At 38.7% G+C, this 22,703-nt stretch overlaps 1 protein-coding gene across 1 annotated transcript in view; it reads left to right on the top strand.

Moving 5' to 3' along the window:
* Hells (helicase, lymphoid specific) overlaps positions 1 to 22,703 on the top strand; it is a 43,126-nt gene that overhangs the window by 4,940 nt on the left and 15,483 nt on the right. The window contains exons 3-12 of the mRNA XM_017803182.2: positions 4,688 to 4,810; positions 7,403 to 7,459; positions 9,294 to 9,330; positions 9,415 to 9,479; positions 12,167 to 12,208; positions 13,533 to 13,760; positions 13,984 to 14,166; positions 15,513 to 15,656; positions 18,474 to 18,670; positions 22,445 to 22,541. Of these exons, the coding sequence (XP_017658671.1) occupies positions 4,688 to 4,810; positions 7,403 to 7,459; positions 9,294 to 9,330; positions 9,415 to 9,479; positions 12,167 to 12,208; positions 13,533 to 13,760; positions 13,984 to 14,166; positions 15,513 to 15,656; positions 18,474 to 18,670; positions 22,445 to 22,541 (1,173 nt within the window). The remainder of the gene's footprint in view (positions 1 to 4,687; positions 4,811 to 7,402; positions 7,460 to 9,293; positions 9,331 to 9,414; positions 9,480 to 12,166; positions 12,209 to 13,532; positions 13,761 to 13,983; positions 14,167 to 15,512; positions 15,657 to 18,473; positions 18,671 to 22,444; positions 22,542 to 22,703) is intronic.

Genomic DNA, 22,703 nt, shown 5'->3' with positions numbered 1-22,703 from the left:
GGGACAACAGTGTTTTTGGGTATATATTTAGAAGCTTTTAAATAGGAAGGCCTTAGAAACATTTCCTTTGTCTTAAGTTGTTCGTTGGTTCTGTTGTTGTTTTGATTTGTTTTTGAGACAGGGTCTCATTATGTAGTCTTGGCTAGCCTGGAACTCGTGGACTGGGCTGGCTTTGAACTCATAGACCACCTGCCTCTGTCTCCCAATCCTGGTACTAAAGGCGTTTGCCACCATGCCTAGCCATATTGCTTTAGTTTTTTTAAGAACTTGGGAATTGACTTTGCCATTCATGTGCCACAGTTACTTGACTTTTCACCTTAAAATAAGCCTGTATAAGACTTAGGAGTAGCATTATTGCCTTTGAAATGGGGGTAGGGCAGAATAGGAGGAGAAATGAAGTGGTTCATTTTGTCTAAACCTGCTTTGTGGTTCTTTTTTTTTTTTTGGTCTTTTTGAGACAGGCTTATCCTGTAGCCCCAGCTGTCCTGGAACTCACTATATAGACCAGGCTGGCCTTGAACTTAACAGAGATCCCCCTGCCTCTGCCTCCCAAGTGCTGGGATTAAAGGCATGCGTCACCACGCCCTGCCTGTGGTTCATTTCTTAATTCCTATGCCTGGGATGTGACATCAAGAAAGGTTGAGTTTAAGGGGCTGGAGAGATGGCTCAGCGGTTAAAAGCACTGACTGCTTTTGCAGAGGACCCGGTTCGATTCCCAGTACCCACATGGCGGCTATGAATGGTCCTTAACTCCAGTTCCAGGGGAATCTGAAGCCCTCTTCTGACCTCCACGGCATTGCACGACACGAGTGCACTCACATACATGCAGACAATATACTCATACACATAAAAATAGGTTTAAAAAGAGTTTAAGGTCATTCTTACCTGAGTTTGAGATCAGCCCCCCAAAAGGAAGAAAGAAAAGGTACCCTAAAAGATAAGAACATTGAGCTTGTGAGAACTGTAGCAGATTATTTATAGGTGGTTTGGTAGATTCATGTATTTTCTGACATCTAACTTTTCTGTAATAAGCATGAATTACTTTGCTAGATATCTTTCTATTGTCATTGTGTGGTTTTTTTGTTTTTGTTTATATTTTTTAATTTGTATTTGGGAATTGGGACACATCATGGTTTCTGGTTTTCTCCTTCCACTATAGGTTCCTTGGGATATGGCAGTCAGGACAACTTTTAAGAGTACTACCTTATGTGGGTTCTGGGGACTCTGGGATTGAACTCAGGTTGTCAGTGGCAAGTGCTTTTACCTGATCAGTTATCTTGCCAGCTCCCTATTTTTTAAAAAAAATTATTATTATTAATTTTTTTTGTGTGTATGAGTATTATGCCTGCATGTTTGTAAGTGCACCTATTTTGTGCAGTACCCTTGGAGGACAGAAGAGGGTGTTGGATCTCCTGGAACTGGATTTATGAATGTTTTTTAGCTGCCATGTGAGTGCTGGGATTTGAACCTGGGTCCTCGTAAGAACAGGCAGTGTTTTTAACTGCTGAGCCATTTCTTTAGCGCACCCACCCATTCGTTTTTGTAATAGAAATTTATTTTGGAAGCAAACTATAGTGATGAGATACACAGTAATATGAACCAATATACCGGGGCATTTTTTAAAAATAAAATAATGAAATCCCAGCACTCGGGAGGCAGAGGCAGGCGGATCTCTGTGAGTTCAAGGCCATCTGGTTTACATAGTGAGTTCCAGGACAGCTGGGGCTACAGGATAACCCTGTCTCAAAAAAACCAAAAAAAAAAAAAAAGAATAAAATAATGAAATCCTAATTCTCCACTATCATTCCTTCGCCTCCTTTCTTTTCCCTTCCTTCTCTCCCTGTGCTTCTCCCATCTTCTCTTCCTGTACAACTGGGGAACAATTTAGAATAATCTAGAACCTCATTCATTCCAGGTTCTCATTCATTCTAGGTTCCATCCTTCCATTTCAAACCACCTTCAAACTTTCATGCTATTTCTTCTAACTTGAAAACTTACAATGGAGGCTGGGTGTGGTGGTACACTTTTAATCCTGACAGGGGCAGGGGCAGGGGCATTCTCTGAGGTCTAGGCCAGCTGGGCCTATTAGGAGAACCTGTCTCAACAACAACAAAAAACCTACTATGGGAAGATGTTGCGGTTTTAGTCTTTTTTGTTTGAGTTTTTGGGTCTCTGTTAGTATTGGCTGAAAAGCAGGATTCTTGGTTTACTAAAAACATATCAAGTAGTTAGATATTCTTTTTTTGTTTTGTTTTGGCCTTTTTGAGAGACAGGGTCTCCCTGTAGCCCCAGCTGGCCTGGAACTCGCTATGTAGACCAGGCTGGCCTTGAACTCAGTGATCTTCCTGCCTCTGCCTCCGGAGCGCTGGGATTAAAGGCGTGCGCCACCACACCCGGCCCAATAATCTTTTTTTTTTTTGGTCTTTTTGAGACAGGGTCTCCCTGTAGCCCCAGCTGACTTGGAACTTTCTGTGTAGACCAGACTGGCCTCAAATTCACAGAGAACCTCCTGCCTGTACCTCCCAAGTGCTGGGATTAAAGGCATGCACCACTTCTTTTTTAAACTTAGATTTATTTATGTGGTGGGCAGAGGTATGCACATACTTCCTGTGGAAGCTAGAGGACAGTTTTGTGTTCTTCCTTTCCACTATCTGTGTCCTGGGGATCAAACTTGAGTTGCCATATTTTAGGAGCAAGTGCTAAAGGCCATCTCTAGTCTAGTTGAAATTTTTTATTTATTTGTTTAAGACAGGAGCTCACTTACTACGTGGCCCTGGCTTGTCTGGAACTCACTGTGTATACCAGACTGGCTTCAAACTCAGCAATCTGCCCACCTCTGCCACCCAAGTGCAATTTATTATTTTAATTTTTTGTGTATGAATGTATTGCCTGTATTATGAGTGTATTGCCTGCTGCACCTGTGTCTTGCAATGCCCTTGGAGGTCAGGAGAGGGCATCGGATGCCCTGGAACCATAGTTACAAATGTTTGTTAGCCATCATGTGGGTGCTGGGAATCAAACTCGGGTCCTCTGTAAGAGCAGCCAGTACTCTTAACCACTGAGCCATCTCTCCAGCCCAGGAACTTCTATCTTACTTAGTGAAATTTACATTGTTCTACTGTCCTTCAGATGATGGTGATGCCGTTTGAAATTCAACTTCCCCGATTTTAGTAATAATTTGAATTTTTTAGGACTTAGAGCTGTATTATATAGTACTAAGAATAAATATCTTGGTGGGCATGGTGGCGCATGCCTTTAGTCCCAGCACCTGGGAGTCAGAGGCAGGAGGATCTCTAAGTTTGAGGCCAGCCTGGTTTATGTAGCGAGTTTGAGGCCAGCTGGGGCTACAGGGAGACCCTGTCTCATAAGACAAAAAAAAGAATATGTTTTCTGGTGTTTACTGTTTTCAGATTTTTTCTTTTAAATATTATTTTTATTACATGTGTATGAGTGTATTGCCTGTCTGTGTGTAAGTGCACTTATGTCACGCAATGCCCGTGGAGGTCAGAAGAGAGTGTCAGATCCCCTGCAACTGGAGCTATGGATAGTTGTTAGCCACAACATGTATGCTAGGAACTGAACCTGGGTCTTCTGAAAGAGCAGCCAGTGTTCCTAGCCTCTGAGCCATCTCTCTAGCCCTTTTCAAATATTTGTGATGTCATCTGATTTGTAGTATATGGTAGACCATATTTGTAGAAGTTTGTAGACCACTAAACCAGAGTTTTTGTTTTCTATCTTGTGCCTTCTATATATATATATTTTTTTTTTCTCCTGAGACAGGGTCTCACTGTGTAGCCTTGGCTAGCTTTGAATGTAAAGATGCCTACTTCTGCCTCCTGAATACTGGGATCAAAGTATGTGCCATTGTACACCTTACTCATTATTTTAAATTTTCTGTTACTATAAGTTGAGAGGGTTCTTCAGTACTTTACTTTTTTAGATCCTTTGAAATTATTTAATAAATGTTATATAAAAGTAATGAAAAATAGAAGTTTGTTATTTGAAAGAGCACAGAAGTAACAAATAGAGAAACAGTGAGGTAGCTGAACATGGTGGCACATATCTGTAATCCCAGCACTTAGAAGGTGGATGCTGGAGGACTAGTTCAATGTGGTCTTATCTTTTATAAGTTGTGTTGAATATTGAAAATAAATTTGGACTCACAAGATGGCTCAGCTGGTAAAGCACTTGATGCCAAAGCCTGGCAACAACATACACATACACACACACACACACACTCACACAAAGAACTAAATATGCCTGACTAAGAATGGTTTTAAGGTTTTCTTTGGTCTTTTTGAGACGGATTTAAGTTTTCTTTGAAAAGATGTGGTGGCCTCTTTGCCAGTCAGATTTTAAAGCAATAAGCTTCATGATGGTATTTTCATACATGTATATGATTACATTTTGCTCTTATTCCTCCCTTCCCCCATTGTCTTCCTCTAGCTCCACTGGACCTCTTCCTTGTGGTCTGAGGGTTGGTGGTTTTTTTGTTGGTTTATTTGTTTTGTTTTAATTGTGATGCTGTTTCTTCCATTTTATTTTATTTTTCTTGTTTTCAGATGGTCTCATGATGCCAGACTGGCCTCCAACTTGCTATGTAGCAAGGCTGGCCTTGAACGCCTGATCTTTGTGCTTCATCAGAAAATTTAATAATAGCGGCCGTTTATTTATTTATTTTTGACAGGCTCGCATGTCTTGGGACAGAGAATCCTCTGAAATTCGGTACCGCAGACTTCAACATTTGCTTGAAAAAAGCAATATCTACTCCAAATTTTTGTTGACTAAAATGGAACAACAGCAGTTGGAAGTATGTATATGCAATTAACTATAGCTTAAATGTTTTGAAAACAACTTTATTGGGATATAAATTATGTACAGTAAAATGTACAGATTTCAAGTTTATTTTTGATGAGTTTTGGCCAGTGACTTTGTAGGCCTGTGTAACCACAAACACAATTGAAATAATGTACATTTCATATCCAAAAGTTCTCTTGTGCAATTAGTAGACCTGCTGAACCCATTTGTCACTATGGATCAGTATTGCTTTACCAGAATATTATATAAGTGGGACCACTGTATTATATATGGTATTGTGAAATAATAATTTGTTTTCTTCTCTGTTTGTTAGTACACAGCTCTTAAAGTCCTTGGAACCTCCAGAGAGATTTCTTTTTGTATGTTGATGATTTAACTAATGACTGGTCCTAGGTAACTTTAGAATTGGGCCTAATCAACAGCAGTCTGAAAGCCAGATGAGAAGTTAGGACTTCTAACTTCACCTCCCAGCATCAGAAAGGGAGAGGAGCTGAGGGTTAAGTTGGTCACTTATGATCAATGATTTATCATTAGTGCCTACATAATGAAACTTTCATAAAGCCCCCAAAGAACAGAATTCAGAGAAGTTCGGTTATAGAACACTTGGAGGATCCTAGAGAGCGTGGAAGCTCTGGGTCCCTTTTGCCATGCCTTTCCTTATCCATCTCTTTACCAGGTGTTTATCAGTATCCTTTGTAATATCTTTTAAAATAAACCAGCAGATTAAGTAAATGTTTCCCTGAGTTACGTGAGCTGCTCTGAAAAGTTAAACCTGGAGATGGGGTTGTGGGAACCTCAGTTCATTGAAACACAAGTAGAACAACCTAGAACTTAGCATTTGGCACCTCAAGTGAGGCAGACAGTATGGGGGCCTAAACATTCAGTCCAGGACTGATACTGTAGGACAGAAAGGTAGTGTTAGAATTGAATTAAATTTTGAGGGCACTTCAGAGCTGCAGATTAATTTATTGCTTTATGTGTGGAGAAAATCCCACATACATTTCTTCACTGACAGTTGTTAAATGAGAATAATAGGAGAAATTGAGTTTCTTCCACATTTGCATAGGCAAACTAGGTGTGCACTCTTTTCTCCTTTGTATATATACTGTTTTCAGATTTTTCTTTTAAATATTTATTATTTTTATTTCATGTATGTGAATGTATTGCCTTCCGTGTATATAAGTGCACCCGTGTCATGCAGTGCCCACAGAGGACAGAAGAAGGCATCAGATTCCTTAGGGAGGGTTGTTAGTTGTCACATGGGTGCTGGTAATTGAACCCAGGTCCTCTGCAAGAGCAGTCAGTGCTCTTAACTGTTGAGCCATCTCTTCAGCCCCACCTTCCTGTATTTTTGAGATTTAGTGTACTTACCAATGAGTCTTTTATTTCTGAAACAAATCATTTTAAAAAATAGCGTTGCTTTAGACGTTTGTGTATTGTATAGAGTAATAGCTGACAAATACAGAGTTGCACATTGTATTTGTTTTTTTCTTTTTAGATAGTATTTTCCTAAGTATTACAGACTGACTTTGAATTCAGGATCATTCTGCCTTGGCCTCCTGTCTTGGGATTGATAATATAGCATGTACCATCATGTAATGACTGGTCTTCTCTTTCCCTCCTTTCATTTTTCTCTCCTTCCCCTCTCCTTCATTCTCTCTTTCCCTTTCCCCTTCTCTTCTTCCCCCCTTTTCCCTCCCTTTTTTTCCCTGCCTTGCTTAGTGGTACTAGGGGTTGAACCCAGTGTCTCATGCTAGGCAAGCACTCTTACCACTGAGCTATAATTCTAGCCTGGAACTCACCCAGGTGGATTCGCCCACCCCTTGGAATCCCTTTTAGTCATAATATTTCTCAATATTTTTACTTGATGCACTATGTTGTAGGACTTTCTGTTTTTCCTAGGGAGTTAAACTATTCCTAATTCCATGTAAGCACATTTGCTCTGTCAGTTTATTCTGTCTCGTTGTCTTACAGGTTTGCTTTCCTTATATCCATGTATTTAGGATACTCAGCCTGAAGACTTGAGAGAGACTGTAGTGTTCTCTGTGCATCTCAGTCTGGCATTGCAGATGCTAAGAGCTTAATTTTGAATTTTATTTCCTCCACTCAGAGACTTGGTTTCTGTTTGCTTGCTTATGGATATTACCTTCAGTCAGTAAGCTCAATAGTCAAAAGGTTCATATAGTTAATACGAATTTTTAAAAATTTCAATTTTGTATATGAGTATTTTCCCTGCATATATGTGAGTGCACGCATGTGTGCAATGGTTATGGAAGCCAGAAGAGGGCATCAGATCCCACTGGAATTGGAATTGTTAGCAACCATGTGGGTGCTGGGAACCGAACCCAGGGGTCTTCTGCAGGAGCATCCAGTGCTCTTAACTGCTGATCCATTGCTTCAGCCCCTATATATATTTTAGTTCTGTGTAGTCTGTCTCTTCTAATTCTAAATGTTTAAAGAACAGGTTTGTTTTTAAATTGTTAATATTTTTCATTATAAATTCAAGATTACATAATAATTGTGATAATGTCTTTATATGTCCTATTTCCCATTTATAATGCTAAGAAAAAAAATTATCTTACAGGAACAGAAGAAGAAAGAAAAGTTGGAGAGAAAGAAGCAATCTTTAAAAATTGCCGAGGTAATATAGTAAGCCAGAATTTTTCCCCCTAGTGCTATGAGTTGAATCTAGGATCTTAGATAATGCTAAGCACCTGTTCTCCTAGTGAAGAGTACCCTTCAAGTCTCTCAGAATATTTCTTATATGTTATCTTAAATGTTAAGGAAATTTTTTTAACTTATTTGATCACCTTTATAATTTCAACTTTCTTTACCCCTGGCCCTTTTTTTTGAGATGGGATCTTCTGTGTGTATCATAAATAACATACATTGTGTTTTCATGTGCTCATATAAGAGCACATGTATGTGGAGGTTAGAGGTCAACCTCAGACATTGTTCCTCAAGATAGCTGTTCACCTCATTTTGTTTGAGACATGGTCTTTCACTGGTTCCTGATGTGAGGCAGGATCTTTCTGTGTAGCCCTACCTGGCCTGGTACTTGTTACGTAGCCCAGGTGGGCCTCAAATTTATCAAAGTCCTAATTGGCTTCTCAAGTGCTGAAATCATAGATAGGTGCCTCTATGCATGACTTTAACTTGAAGGGGAAGGGTGAGGAGGCACATGTCTGTCTGCAGTGGTGTCTAGACGCCTTGCTTTTGGAGACAGGGTCTTAGTTGGCCTGGAACTTGCCAATTAGCCAGCGAGTCCCAGGGAACCACTTGTTTCAGACTTAATAGCACTGGGAATACAAACACTACTACCATATCTTAGATTTTTACTTGAGTGCTGGATGCTGAGGATCAGGTGCAGGTTCACACATTTTACATATTAAAAGGTACTCATTAAGGGCTAGAGAGATAGCTCAGCAGTTAAGAATGCTTGCTGTCTTGCAGAGGACCCAGATTCAGTTCATAGCACCTGTAACTCCAGCACCAGGGGATTCAATACCCTCTTCTGGACTCCACAGGCACCAGAAGACGCATGCTCATACTCACTCACAGATAACATAAAAAGTCTTTATCCGGGCATGGTGGCACACGCCTTTAGTCCCGGCAGAGGCAGGTGGATCTCTGTGCATTCAAGGCTAGCCTGGCCTACATAGTGAGCTCCAAGCCAGCTGGAGCTACAGGGAGACCCTGTCTCCAAAATGCCCCAAAAAAAGTAAAAAAAAAAATAAAAGGGGGTTCTGGAGAGATGGCTCAGTAGTTAAGGGCACTGACTGCTCTTGGAGAGGACCCGGGTTCAGTTCCCAGCACCCACATGGCGGCTATGAACCGTCCTGAAGTGTTTCATTTTCCCATTTAAGAAGATGAAATTTAGTATTAAACATAGAAAGTAATTTTTGTTTGGAAATACTATGCTCATCTACTGTAATTACACGTTTATTCTGAAGATAAACATGTAATGGTCACAGCTATAGTGAAAGACTGTACATTTTAAATAAAAAATCTTAAATATAACTAAAATTATAAATAAAATGAGAACATTGGCAGCTCAAGTGGAAGAGGCCTGTATCCTGGTTCAATCTGCAGCACATTTCAGGAAAAAGCATGAACAAAGTTATTGTAGGAAATATAGATAGAACTATGCATGTAGATAAGTTTAGCAATGAATAATGATATGGTTTGACTACAAAACTTTTTCCCCTCAAGTTAATCAGTACCTTTTATTATTTTTATTTTATGTGTATGAGTGTATTGCCTGCATGTATGTGAGTGTACCTGTGTCATGCAGTGCTGCGGACATCAGAAGAGGGTGTCAGATGCCCTGGAACTGGAGTTTTGGATGGTTGTTAGCCACTAATGTGGGTGCTGGGATTTGAACCTAGGTCCTCTGTAAGAGCAGCCAATGTGCTTAACCACTGAGCTATCTCTCCAGCCCCCCAAAATAATATTCTAAACCTTTTGTTTTGCAGGGTAAAAATTCAGTTGATGCAGGTGAAGAGACTCCAGGTAAATTGACTTGTTCTAGCTTGAGTACATGTTTGTATTTTTATTTTGGCCACTATAAAAAATAAAATTGTTTTTGTTTTATAGTCATGAAAAAGAAAAGAGGAAGAGAAGATGAATCTTACAATATTTCGGAGGTCATGTCAAAAGAGGTAAAGATATAAGTTTCCTAATATTGGGTGTTTAATAAAACTTACTATAGGGTTTTAAAAAAATTTGTTTTTATTATGTGTATCAGTGTATTGTGTCTATGTATGTAAGTGCATTCCTATTGTGCAGTGCCTTTGGAGGTCAGAAGACGGTGTTGGATTTCCTGGAACTGGAGTTGTGAATGGATGTTAGCTGCCATGTGGATGCTGGGAACCAAACCCCAGTCCTCTGCAAGAGCAGCCAGTGCTCTTAACCACTTGTATTATCTCTCCAGCCCCTACCATAGTGTTTTTAAATGTATTTTTAGTTTTTTGAGACTGCCTTGGTACATAGGTTAGGCTAGCCTCTGACAATTCTGCTGCCTTGGCCTCCTGGGTGTTGCAGTTATGGGAGTGTGCCATCTGACTCAGCCTTCATCATATGTTTAAGTATCAGGTGGATTTTCAATTTTCAAAGCATTGTATCAAAAGTTCTTGGTAGAGAAAAGATAGCAGAGCCTTTTCATTATCAGAACAATGTATGTGGAGGATTAGAGCTTAGAATATTTTGGGTGGGGATACAAGTTTATGCAAGAGGATGGCACCAGCTGTTGAAGGAATCAGTGGGTGCGGATGTGTACACCTGTGTGCGCACAGAAGCCAGAAGAGTGCCTCAGATTTCTGGGAGCTGGGGTTATAAGCGTTTGTTGGGATGCTTGGCTTGTTAGGTAGGTTCTGGTGTCCAAACTCTGGTACTTTTGATCCCACAGCAAGCACTCTTTTAAAAATATTTTTTTATTTTTATTTTATGTCTATGAGTGTTTTGCCTGCATATATGTGAGTGCACTCTCAATTGCTGACCCATTCTCTGTGTAGTTTAAATTTGATATTACTATTTCTTTAAAATATTTAATCCGAGGCCGGGCGTGGTGGCGCATGCCTTTAATCCCAGCACTCAGGAGGCAGAGGCAGGTGGATCTCTGAGTTCAAGGCTGGCCTGGTCTACATAGTGAGTTCCAGGACAGTTGGGGCTACAGGGAGACCCTGTCTCAAAAAAGACCCCCCCCCAAAAAAAAATTAATCCCTGTCTTGGCATATGTTCTCATGTTCTTTCAGTTCTTTTGTTTTTGTTGTTTTTCTTTTTGTTTGATGATAATGGGGATCTTAACCATGTATGTTTGGCAAGTCCTTCACCATTTAGCTATATCCCTATCCCTTCTGTTACTTTTTAATAATTAAGCCTTGTGAGAACTTTTTTAGGTAATTTATTATAGCATAATCTCTAAATCTGTAGATAACATTCATGTATTGGTCTTCTGATAAGGTACTTCAAGAACAGAACAGTTCTGTATACTCAGTGTATTGATCTTTGTTATACTAAAATAGCGATAACGTCCAATTCTCATGGGCCACCAGCTTTAGATCTTTTTTATTTTTCCTAGTGCCGCATTCCCACTTAACTGACATAAAATTAGCAAGAATAAATATGAATACATAAACGAGTCTTATTAGTTTGTGGGGGTTTGTTAAAGTTTCATTTGTGCATGAATGTATGTGTGTAAGCATGTTTTGGAGATCAGAACAACCTGTGGGAATCAATTTTCTCCTTCCATCCTGTGGGTTCTAGGGTTGAGCTTTAGCTGTCAGGTTTGGTGGTGAGTTTTGATGGCTGAATTGCCTGAGTGGCTCATGCTTTAATCCCAGCACTTGAGAGACAGATGAGGCTGTTTTTTTTTTTTTTTTAAAATGAGTGCAAGGCTAGCCTGGTCTATATACTAAGTTCTAGGCTACACAGTGAGACCATCCTGTCTGCCATATCCCCTCCCCAAAGAAATTTTTTTTTGATTTATTTTTATTTTCTGTGTATGAGTGTTATGCCTGCATGTAGGTAAGTGCACCCATGTTGTGCAATGCCTGAGAAGGACAGGAGAGGTTCTCGGATGTCCTGGAACTGGAGTTATGGGTAGTTGCTAGCTGCCATGTGGGTGCTGGGATTCGAACCTGGGTCTTGTGCAAGAACAGCCAGTGTTCTTAACCGCTGAGCCATCTCTCCAGCCCCTTCATATACATATAGTGTGTTCTGTTTACTTTTACCCACTACTCTCTCCTGGTATTCTCACTCTTGGTTGTCCTCACTCCTCCCTGTACATCTTTTCCCTTTGATATGTCATTTTGTTTTGTGGGCCACTGATTTTTAACCAAGACTATCTGTACCCACAGGTTTGGAACTTTTCACTGGTGCTTGGTGGCTCACAGATGGGCACACACTGAAGACAATGACTGTTCCTTCCCGGAATCCATCAGTAGCCAGTATTTCAACAGGGAGGGAGAGGGTCCCATAAGCCCCTCCCCAGTCCATGATTGGCTGTTGACTGGCCCAGTCTTGGTGTAGGCAAATGCAGATGCTGTGAGATCATGTTTGAAATGTTTGTGTCCTGCCTTGAAGAAGCCCTTTTCCCTATCTTTCAGCTCTTAAATTCATTATGCTCTCTTCTATGTTGTCCCCTGAGCCTTAGAAAAGATACTATAAATACTGTGTTTAGAGTTGAGCACTTAGCCATCACAGGCAGTGAGTTGTGAGTCTGCATTCACCACTGTTCACTATAAAGAGATTTTTGATTATGGATCAGAGTAGTATTTGCCTGCCTGGGCTGCATGCTGATGGGATCATGGAAGGAATGGTCTCATGCATTATTTTTTCAATCTTCTAGGAAATTTTGTCGGTGGCTAAAAAACATAAAAAGAATAATGAGGTAAGATTTATAGTTTCATTAGTGTGCGTGTGTGTGTGTGTGTGTGTGTGTGTGTGTGTGTGTTTCTTTCCATGGTACACATGTGGAGGTCACAGGAGAACATAAGTCTTGGTGTCAAGCTCCTTTGTCTTCTGAGCCATCTTTTCACGTTTTCTCTTTTAAAAAAAAAAAAAAAATTTTTTTTTTTTTAACATACTTGTTTGTTGGTGGGGCACTTGTGGAGGTCAGAGGACAACTTTGGGGAAAGTTCTCTCCCACCATGTGCACCCCAGTCAGGTCTGCAGGCTCAGCAGCAAGCACCTTTAATCAATGTGCCAGCTCACTATTCCTCCTTTCACATTCCTTTTTTTTTTGTTTTGTTTTAAGCCTTTTTGAGATGGTGTTTTCCTGTAGTTCCCGCTGGCCTAGAACTCATTATGTAGACCTCAATCTCATCCACCTGCCTCTGCTTCCTGAGTATTGGATTAAAGGTGTGCACCACCACACCCAGCTCCTATTTGTTTAGCTTTTTAAAAATTGTTGCGTGTGTTTTGCCTGTGTGTAAGTGCACCCATATCATTCAGTGCCTTCTGAGGTGAGAAGAGGGTGTCTGATCGCCTGGAACTCAAATTAAGAGAGCTGTTAGCCTCCATATGGGTGCTAGAAACCAAACCCAGGTCCTCTACAAGAGCAGTCTGTGCTTTTAACTTCTGAGCCATCTCTCCACTTACACAAGTGTAAAGACATTTTGAGCCTAACATGGTGGGGCCTGCCTATAATCTTAGGTGGGGCAGGAGGAATTTGAGGCCAGTTTGAAATACATAGTCCAAGGGTAGCCTGAGATTCATAGGAGATCCTGTCCCAAGAAAAGCAGTGAAAAAGATGTCTAGTAAAATTCTTTTCTATTTTTGAGACTAGATCTTACTATCTGTTTACCCTGGCTAGCCTGCAACTTGCTGTGTAGACCAGGCTGGCCTGGAACTCACAGAGCTTTGTATGCCTCTGCCTCCCAAGTACTGGAATACTGGGATTAAAGATGTGTATGCTACAATGCCTGGCCCCTCCATTGATTATTAAGTTTGGTATCACAAATAGATACATATTGGCATTTTTATTTTTTGATCTTTTTGAGGGGCCACTTTTTGAGATAGCCACATCTGTCCTGGAACTCACCATGTAGATCAGGCTAGCCTTGATCTCACAGAGCTCTGCCTGCCTCTGCCTCCCTAGTTCTGGGATTAAAGTTGTGCACCAATATACCAGCTTGTTATATTTTCCTGATAAATTGAGTAGTGAGTATAGCAGCATTTAATATCAAACTTTAATTAAACTTTTATCATTACAGGATGAAAGCTCTTCCACTACTAATCTGTGTGTAGAAGATCTTCAGAAAAATAAAGATTCAAATAGTACAATTAAAGATAGATTGTCTCAAACTGTTAGGCAGAATACCAAATCCTTTTTTGACCCAGTTCGGAAATGTAATGGACAGCCTGTACCCTTTCAACAACCAAAGCACTTCACAGGAGGAGTGATGCGGTGGTACCAAGTAGAAGGCATGGAATGGCTTAGGGTAATGAGTTTTTTTTTTGTTTTTTTTTTTTTTTTTAAATATTTTTTAAAGTTATGTGTATGAGTGTTTCGCCTGCATGTATGTGAAATGTACCCATGTTGTGCATTGCTTGTGGAGGCATTGTTATAATTTATGGTGTATATTGTGTATTTTTTTATTGTGCTTTTAAAAAAGAAGACTTAAGAAATGTTTGCACTCATGAATATAGTGTATTCTTGTTCAGATGCTTTGGGAAAATGGAATTAATGGCATTCTAGCAGATGAAATGGGCTTGGGAAAGACGGTTCAGTGCATCGCTACAATTGCATTGATGATTCAGAGAGGTGTACCTGGACCTTTTCTTGTCTGTGGCCCTTTGTCTACACTGCCTAACTGGATGGCTGAATTCAAAAGATTCACACCAGAAGTAAGACATAATTCCTCTTATTAATATTATTGTATACATTGTTTTGTTGCATGAATTAAATTAGAGAACTCCCACAGTAATTAAATTGCTGTCTATATATATTGCATTTGATTTTGATTTACTCAATTTGAGCAATACCATTCTTTTGACTTTCATACATGAATACTGTATTTACATCATTTCCACCCCTTTCCCCTTCTAACTCTTCCCATGTCTTCCCCCCAACTGCCTCTGAATTACATGGCTTCTTTGAGGCAATACCATTTATTCTTTAAATTTATATAGAAGAGTAGGGATTGGTAATCTTGTATGAAATGTCCTTAGATTGGGTTTTGGATTTTGTAATTTGATATCTCTGAAACTGATCTACATTAAAAAAAAATTAGTCATGGTTATTCTTTTATTTTTATTTGAAATGAGGTCTCTGTAGCACAGGGTGTTCTCAGAACTCATTGTTAGCTCTGTCTAGCCTTGGGTTTGCTTCATTTTACTGCTTCAGCCTCTTGAGTACCCAGCAAATCAAGCTTATTCTCTATAAAAATAAGAGCTATTGCTATTATGAAAGAAACAGAAGGAAGAGGCTAAAAAAAAATCAGTATGGAGTCATTAACATGGGCAAAACACTGTTTTGGGGGAGAGGCAGTTCTGAGACAGGGTCTTCCTATAGCCGCAGCTGGCCTAGAACTCACTCAGTAGACCAGGCTAGACTCTATCTCAGAGATCTGCCTGTCTCTGCCCCCCAAGTGCTGGGACTAGAGGCAGCTTATTCTCTATTGTTTTTTTTTTTTTTTTTTGTCTTTGAGACAAGGTCTCCCTGTAGCCCCAGTTGTCCTGGAACACGCTATGTAGACCAGGCTGGCCTTGAACTAAAAAAGATCCGCCTGCCTGTGTCCCAATTGTTGGGATTAAAGGCGTGTGCCACCACACCTGGTTATCTATGGTATTTTTTTTTTAAGCCCAGGTATATGTTTTTTATTCTCCTGTAACATTCCTTTTCATATGTATCAAAACTGATATGAGCAATGAGTTCTGGAAGGCATTTTCTTCTTGTTTATAAGTCTGTCTACAAGTTAAACACAAGCAAGTACTGTATACACATACTATTTTACCTACATTCCTTATCAGAAGAATATATTCGATAAGTAATTTATCTGTTTCAGAAACATTTTTAATTTATTTCTTTTTCTGTGGATTTGAATTTTTCCTTCCATTTCTGCTCATTAGTCAAATAATTTGTTAAATTGACTTACCATAGAATAATTATATAAATTATCTTTTAGAGAATTACTTTTTCCCGTATTTTCCAAATCTTATTTATATTTTGTTCTTAATATAAAACCTTGTAGATTCCTACTATGTTGTATCATGGAACTCGGCAGGAACGTCGAACATTGGCAAGGAATATCCACAAAAGACAAGGAACACTGCAAATTTATCCTGTGGTAATCACATCATTTGAAATAGCCATGAGAGACCAAAATGCATTACAGGTACAGGTGGTTGGGTGCTTGATTGGTCATTCATGCATCAGGTTTTTAGTTGATATTACTGTTAGCATCCAGTAACATTTACTTAAACTTTGGTTGAAGTAATAGATGTCTATGCGTTTTTCTCTAGAAACTGGAAACTTATATTTATAGAGCTTCCGTATTTAATTCTCTCTCTTACTAGAATTAAAGCCTGTGGCATTTTAACCTGTGTCCATAATATTATTTAAAGTATTAGGATCAGCCAGTCTCATCTGTGAATACATTACAACTATATTTGTGACATGGAACTTATTAGTCCAGTTTTATTCAGATATGAATAGAATATTTGCAGAAAAGTTAGGACTATGGGTGACATCTTGACACTCATCTTTCATTGTTCTAGCTTCTTATTTATTAATGCCCATTATAACACAATTAAAAAATGACCACCGTCCTCACTCTTCCACCTATATAATATTTTTTTATTGCTTTGCATTTCTCTTATCTGATTATATAATGTTTATACTGAACTCATTTCCCTTGTTCTTTCTTACTTGCATGAAATGAGAAAAGTAGGCTGTGTGTAGTGGCGCACACCTTTAATTACAGCACTTGGGAGATAGAGGCAGGCAGATCAGGCAGATCTCCGAGTTCAAGGTCCACAAAGACGAGAGAGCGAGAAAGAAAGGGAGAGGGAGAGAGAGAGGGAGAGAGGGAGAGGAGAATGAACTTAAATAATTGCTTCAACATAAAGTCTAAACACATAGGTCAGAAATGGAGTATGTACTTACATATTCGTGACCAGTGTTTATCAAATGTTCCATTTGTGTGAGTAGAACTGTGGAATATGACTTGTAAGAGTTGTAGTTCCAGATCAAAACTGGGGCTAGAGAGATGGCTCAGTGGTTAAGAACACCAGTTCTTGCAGAAGACCTGGGTTCGAATCCCAGCACCCACATGGCAGCTGACAACTGTCTGTAACTCCAGTTCCAGGGGACCTGATGGCCTCTTCTGTCTTCCGTGGGCATTGCACAACATGGGTGCTCTTACCTTCACGCAGGCAATGCACTCATACACAAAATACAAATAATAAGTGAAATATCAAAAAAAATTATCAAAACTATGGGTGTTGTGGCTTATGACTGCAGTCTCGGCACTCATAAGGCAGAGGCAAGACAATTATGTGTATGTACTCAGCCTGGACTATAGAGTGGTGCTCTGCTCCAAAAAACAAAAGTCAAAACCATTTCTTTATAGAAAATGTTCTACTCATGGAAAAAAGTAATCTGTGGAAAAATGGGAAACTACTTGTAACTGTACACGAGAATTCTTTTGAACTAAGTAACTACTGTTGACAAAATAGGTATAATTTGTGTACTGAGTCATACTATACATTTCTCTTTTGTAACTTCTGTTTTCTTAAATATGTAACATGAAGGTTCATAATTTTCTTCTCTACTTTTCTGATATTAAATAATTAAGCCTCCTTGTCTAGTGGCTGATATTTTTCTACTTTCCCTTTTAATGAGCCAATTTATCATTGTTAGGATTTTAGTTTTAGAGGGTGATGGGATTAAGGATCTGAGTCTCCTGTTTATGAGTGACAAGTGTCAGTGCCTTTTTGCTAATTTTTCAAATTTTTTGTCATTTCTCTTGTTTTTTATCTCTCCTTTTAAAAAAACTTGTCTACGAAGGATGTTTTATTGTTTTTTGCTTTACGCTTTGAAATAGTTGTCTTTTGGCATCTATTATTCAGATCTTCTACTTTGTTATATTACCATGAAAATACTCTCTCCAGTTTGCCAATCTTAACTTTGAAAGATAGCTTTACTTGATGGTATGGTATTTCTTTCCAGAAATGATGCACATTTCTGTATTGTATATAATAAGTTAATTTTTTTTGCCTGATCACTATAAAAGAGAAAGGACAGATGAAAGAATGCTGAGCGTGGTGGTGCACCCCTTTAATCCCAGCACAGAGGTAGGCTGATCTCTGAGTTCAAGCCTAGCCTGGTCTATATACATAGTGAGACCCTGTCTCAAAAAAAAAAAACCCAAAACAGAAAGTGTGTCATAAGTATTGTTATATTTATGACAACTTTATGCATATCAATATATTATCTTTGAAAATATTATTAAATTTGGCTACTAAAAAATAAGAAATGCTGAAAATCAATGAAGGAAATTGAGAAAAACTGTCAGATTAAAAAGGGGTGTCAGTCTCAGATGTATGCCTCAAAGAAATGAAAGTTTCTACTGTTAAATTTTCTGAGTATATACAGGAAATGAAGGGTCTCTCAACTTCCCTTTTGAAAAAAAATTCTAGTATTTTTCAGGAACTTAATGTCAAAGTTTGACAGAGTATTGGAACATTAGATAGAAAAGTTACAGATTACTTTGTCTTGAGACTAAATGAGAAATTCTTTTTTTTTTTTGTCTTTTTGAGACAGGGTCTCCCTGTAGCCCCAGCTGTCCTGGAACTCGCTATGTATACCAGGCTGGCCTCGAACTCACAGAGATCTGCTTGCCTCTGCCTCCCAAGTGCTGAGATTAAAGGCGTGCGCCACCACACCCGGCAATGAGAAATTCCTAATACATGGTAGCAGGTATTACTTAGGGAGGGTAGTCTGTTCAGGAACATAACTCAACATTGATTTTATGAATCTATTATCACATTGTGGCACTAAGAAAGAATTATAATTTTTAATATCTAGTAAAACGACAATTGATAAAATTTGACAGCCATCTCCCATAAAAGAAGTTTTATCATTAGAGTATTATTTAGGAAAAGTTATGAGATTGTTTCTTAAAATTTTTTTCCCTCAATTCATTTTCTAGCATTGCTATTGGAAATACTTAATAGTAGATGAAGGACACAGGATTAAGAATATGAAGTGCCGTCTAATCAGGGAGTTAAAACGGTTCAGTGCTGATAACAAACTTCTATTGACTGGTACTCCCTTGCAAAACAATTTATCAGAACTTTGGTCATTGCTAAACTTTTTGTTGCCAGATGTATTTGATGACTTGAAAAGGTAGGTAAGGCAGTTATTTATCTATTTTTTATTTTTTCAAAGCCTCAAAATTGCTGTTCTTAGCTGAAACTCATTCTTTTGGTATCACAATATAGATGACATTTTAGCAAATTCTTCATGTCAGATGTTATGTGTTCTAATTTTGACAAAATATATATGAGAGTAGATAAAGATTTAAAAGACATTTATATTGTTTAAAGGAAAACAAGAAATTCTTTAAGGGGCTAGCCAGATGACTCAGTAGGTAAAGGCACTGCTGCTAAAGCCTTACTACTCAAGTTCTAGCCTCAGAGGCTGCATGGTAGGAGAGAACTCCTGCAAGTTGTCCTCTGAGCTTAATTCATATGTCATGGCATGTGTGTGTGTGGAACAACCCTTCACCAATAAATAAATAAATAAAAGAAAATTAATTTCTTAAAATACTCCAGTAGGATCTTTAAAATTATTTTTATTTTTGTGTATGAGTTTTTGTTTGTTTGTTTTTGAGATAGGGTCTCCCTGTAGTGGGACTGGCCTGGAACTCATGGAAATCCACCTTCCTCTGCCTCCTGAGTGCTGGGCTTAAAGATGTATGCTACCACTCCCAGCAAAATCAACTACTATCATTATTATTATTATTATTTATTTATTTATTTATTTTTTGTAGCCCGAACTGGCCTGGAACTCATAGGGATCTGCCTGTGCCTGCCTTCTGAGTGCTGGGATCAAAGGCATACACCACCACACCCGGCTTTTTGTGTATGAGTTTTTGCATGCATGTACATAAAGTGCACCAGTTGTTATCTACCATGTAGCTGCAGGAACAGCTAGTACTCTTAACTGCTGAGCCATCTCTCTAGCCACAGATTATTATTATTTTTTTTTGAAACAAGATCTCACTATGTAGCTCTGGCTGGCCTTGAACTCCCAGAGATCTGCCTCCTTGTGCCTACCAAGTGCTGCATTAAAGGCGTCTTTGTGACTCTGGGTTTTGGTAAGATTGTTGTTTTAATTTTCTAAAAATCTTTATTTTTTATTATTATTCTTTTGGTATGAGTTGTTTTGCCTTTGCCTGTGTTGTGTAAAGCTCAGTGAGGCCAGATGAGGACTTCAGATCCCTTGGAATTCAAGTTACAGACTTTTGTTTGCTGCCATATGGATGCTGGGAGCTTGAACCCAGGTCTTTTTGAAAGAACAATAAGTATTCTTAACTGCTGAGCCATCTCCATCAGTTGGATATTTCCAGTTTTATCTTTATAAAAGAATCAAAGCAGATGAAAGTCTTAAATATGTTCTTTATCTCATATATAAGAAAACCTAGGTATTAAGTTGTTATAAAATTTGTATGACCTAGGGACTGGAGAGATGGCTCAGCGGTTAAGAGCACTGACTGCTCTTCGAGAGGACCCGGGTTCGATTCCCAGCACCCACGTGGCGGCTATGAACCATCCTTAACTCCAGTTCCAGGGGAATCTGATGCCCCCTTCTGACCTCTGAGGCATTGCACGACACAGGTGTACTCACATACATGCAGGCAATACGGTCATACACATAAAATACAAATAATAAAATACTAGAAAAAAAAGTCGCCATTTGATTATAGTTAGGACTAAATTAAAAAAAAAAAATTTATGTGACCTAATTGGGTGTAGTGATCTGTTTGAGTTCCAGGCCAGCCTGGTTGACGTAGTTTCAGGTCAGCTGGGGCTACAGGGAGACCCTGTCTCAAATAGACTAAAAAAAATTTATATGGCCAGAGCAAATGAAAAGTTCTTCTTTTTTAAGATATTTTTATTTTATGTGTTTTGAGTGTTTTTCCCTCATGTGCACCACTTGTCTAGTGCCAGTGGAGGCCATAAGAGATCCCCTGGAACCTGAGTTATAGATGGTTGTGAGCTATGTGGGTGCTGGGAATGGAACTTGGAGTTGTCTGAAAAAGCAGCAAGTGCTCTTAACCCCTGAGCCACCTTCAGCCCTCAGAGCAAAATTTAAACCATGATGTCCCAATTTGAACCTAGTACTTTTTATTATAGAAATTGTGTTTGAATTACAGCTTTTATTAGAAAGGAATTTTCAGAAAATAGTGTCCACAATAGAAAAAGGAGATAACAAGTAAAAACAATTCAAATGGAAATACAGCAAAAGAAAGAGGACAAAATAATTGATTTATACTTAATGTTGGCATGAAAGAAGAAAGCTAATTGAATTTGGGGAAATTTGGTGTTTTGAGAATTTGCATTTCATATCCTAGTATTAAACTCTGGAATAAGGCCAGACTGGCTTATTGTGACTGTACACACTTTTATTAAAGGATGTGATTTTGGTGTTTTATTCACACCTATTAATTAGATTCTCAAGGTACTAGCTGTAAATTAGAATTTTAAAAAATGACTGTGATTTTTTTTTTTTTATGTATTTGAGTGTTTTGCCTGCATGTATGTAAGTGCACCAGCTGTGTGTAAACCCAGAGAGGCCAGGAGGGGGTGTCCATTCCTTGGAACTGAAGTTCTGTTGTTAGCCCCCAGGTGGGTGCTAGAAACCAAATTTGGGTCCTCAAAGAGCAGCCAGTGCTCTTAGCAGCTGATTCTCACCAGCCCTGAAAATCTGAATTTTAAAAGCATATATCATGTAAACCAAAACAAAAAATGGGGTATGGTGGTGCATGTGTTTAATCCTAGCACTCAGGAGGCAGAGACAAGTGGATCTCTCTGAAATTGAGGTCAGCCTGGTCTAGGTAGTGAGTTCCAGGCTCGATGGGGCTACAGGGAGACTGTCTTAAAAAGACCAAAACAAACAAAAATCCAACATACATCCTGTGGTCCACCTGAGAATATCTGTTCTACACGAATATTACTTCATAAATATCTGTATGCTGATAACTTTTTAACGTGAGAAAAGAACTGAGGATGTATGGTATATACAATTACCTACTTAATGGTATTTTGAACTTAAAAACTTTTGGGTTGGATATGATGATTCATGCCTGTAATCTTCTTCACTTAGGAGGCCAAGGCATGCTGATTGAGAATTCACGGCCTGCCTGAGCTACTGCACAGGGAGACACTCTTGAGAAACTAAGGGCTTAGGATATAGGTGTTTGCCTTGCATTAAGGAAAGTCCTGTGTTTGAGCTCCAGCATCACACCTATGCATGTGTTCATGCACATGCACATAACAACCAGTTGTTGGATTTATACCTGTAAAGATACACCATATAGCCTTGGTTTTCAAAAAAAGAGCTTTGTCACTTCTGTGACTATTATGACTATTTCATGAAGTTTGTGTTTTGGACTGGAAAGCAACTCGGTAGTAAAGCACTCTTGCTTAGAATATTTGAGGTCCTGGGTTATACCTTAGTACCACAAAAACAAGTGAACAAAAAAAATCCCTTAATCTGTATTTTTTTCTCAGAAAAAATGTGCCCTTTCAGATTTCAGTTTCTTGATAGTTGGTTCAGAACAATTACTTCCTCTTCATTTGAATATATTTTTTTATTAAAAAACTTTCATCTGAGTATTTGTTGCATCAATGTTCCTGCTTTACAACCACACAGATTAATATAAAGTTATTGCCAGGTAGAGAGAGATGCACACCTGTAATCCCAGCATTGGGTGTTGGAGACAGAAGGACCAGCCAGTGGTCAGTTTGACTATTTAGAGAATTTGAGGTCAACCTGGTTTATATGAGACTATCAAAACACTAAAAAATTTGAAAATATGAAATTGTAAAAGCTGTATCATGTTAGTGTAGTTGAATTTGTTTGATAGGTTAACTTGTAATCATTTTTCTTTTTCAGCTTTGAGTCTTGGTTTGACATCACCAGTCTTTCTGAAACTGCTGAAGATATAATAGCAAAAGAAAGAGAACAGAACGTTTTACATATGCTGCACCAGGTGTTGATTCTTCTTACTCTGCTTATTATATGCTTAAAAATAAATAAATTCTTGGTACTAACCATTGCCTTCAAGTGGGGAAAATGAGTCTCCCCAAATTTGTCTTGCTTTTCTCTGTTTCTAGTGGGTTTTTTGTGGATTTTTTGGGCAGAACTCAAATAC

The sequence above is a fragment of the Nannospalax galili genome, unplaced genomic scaffold (assembly GCF_000622305.1).
Source record: "Nannospalax galili isolate Female #2095 unplaced genomic scaffold, S.galili_v1.0 scaffold1027, whole genome shotgun sequence".
Lineage (NCBI taxonomy): Eukaryota > Metazoa > Chordata > Mammalia > Rodentia > Spalacidae > Nannospalax > Nannospalax galili.
This window is presented reverse-complemented; position numbering and strand designations above follow the sequence as displayed.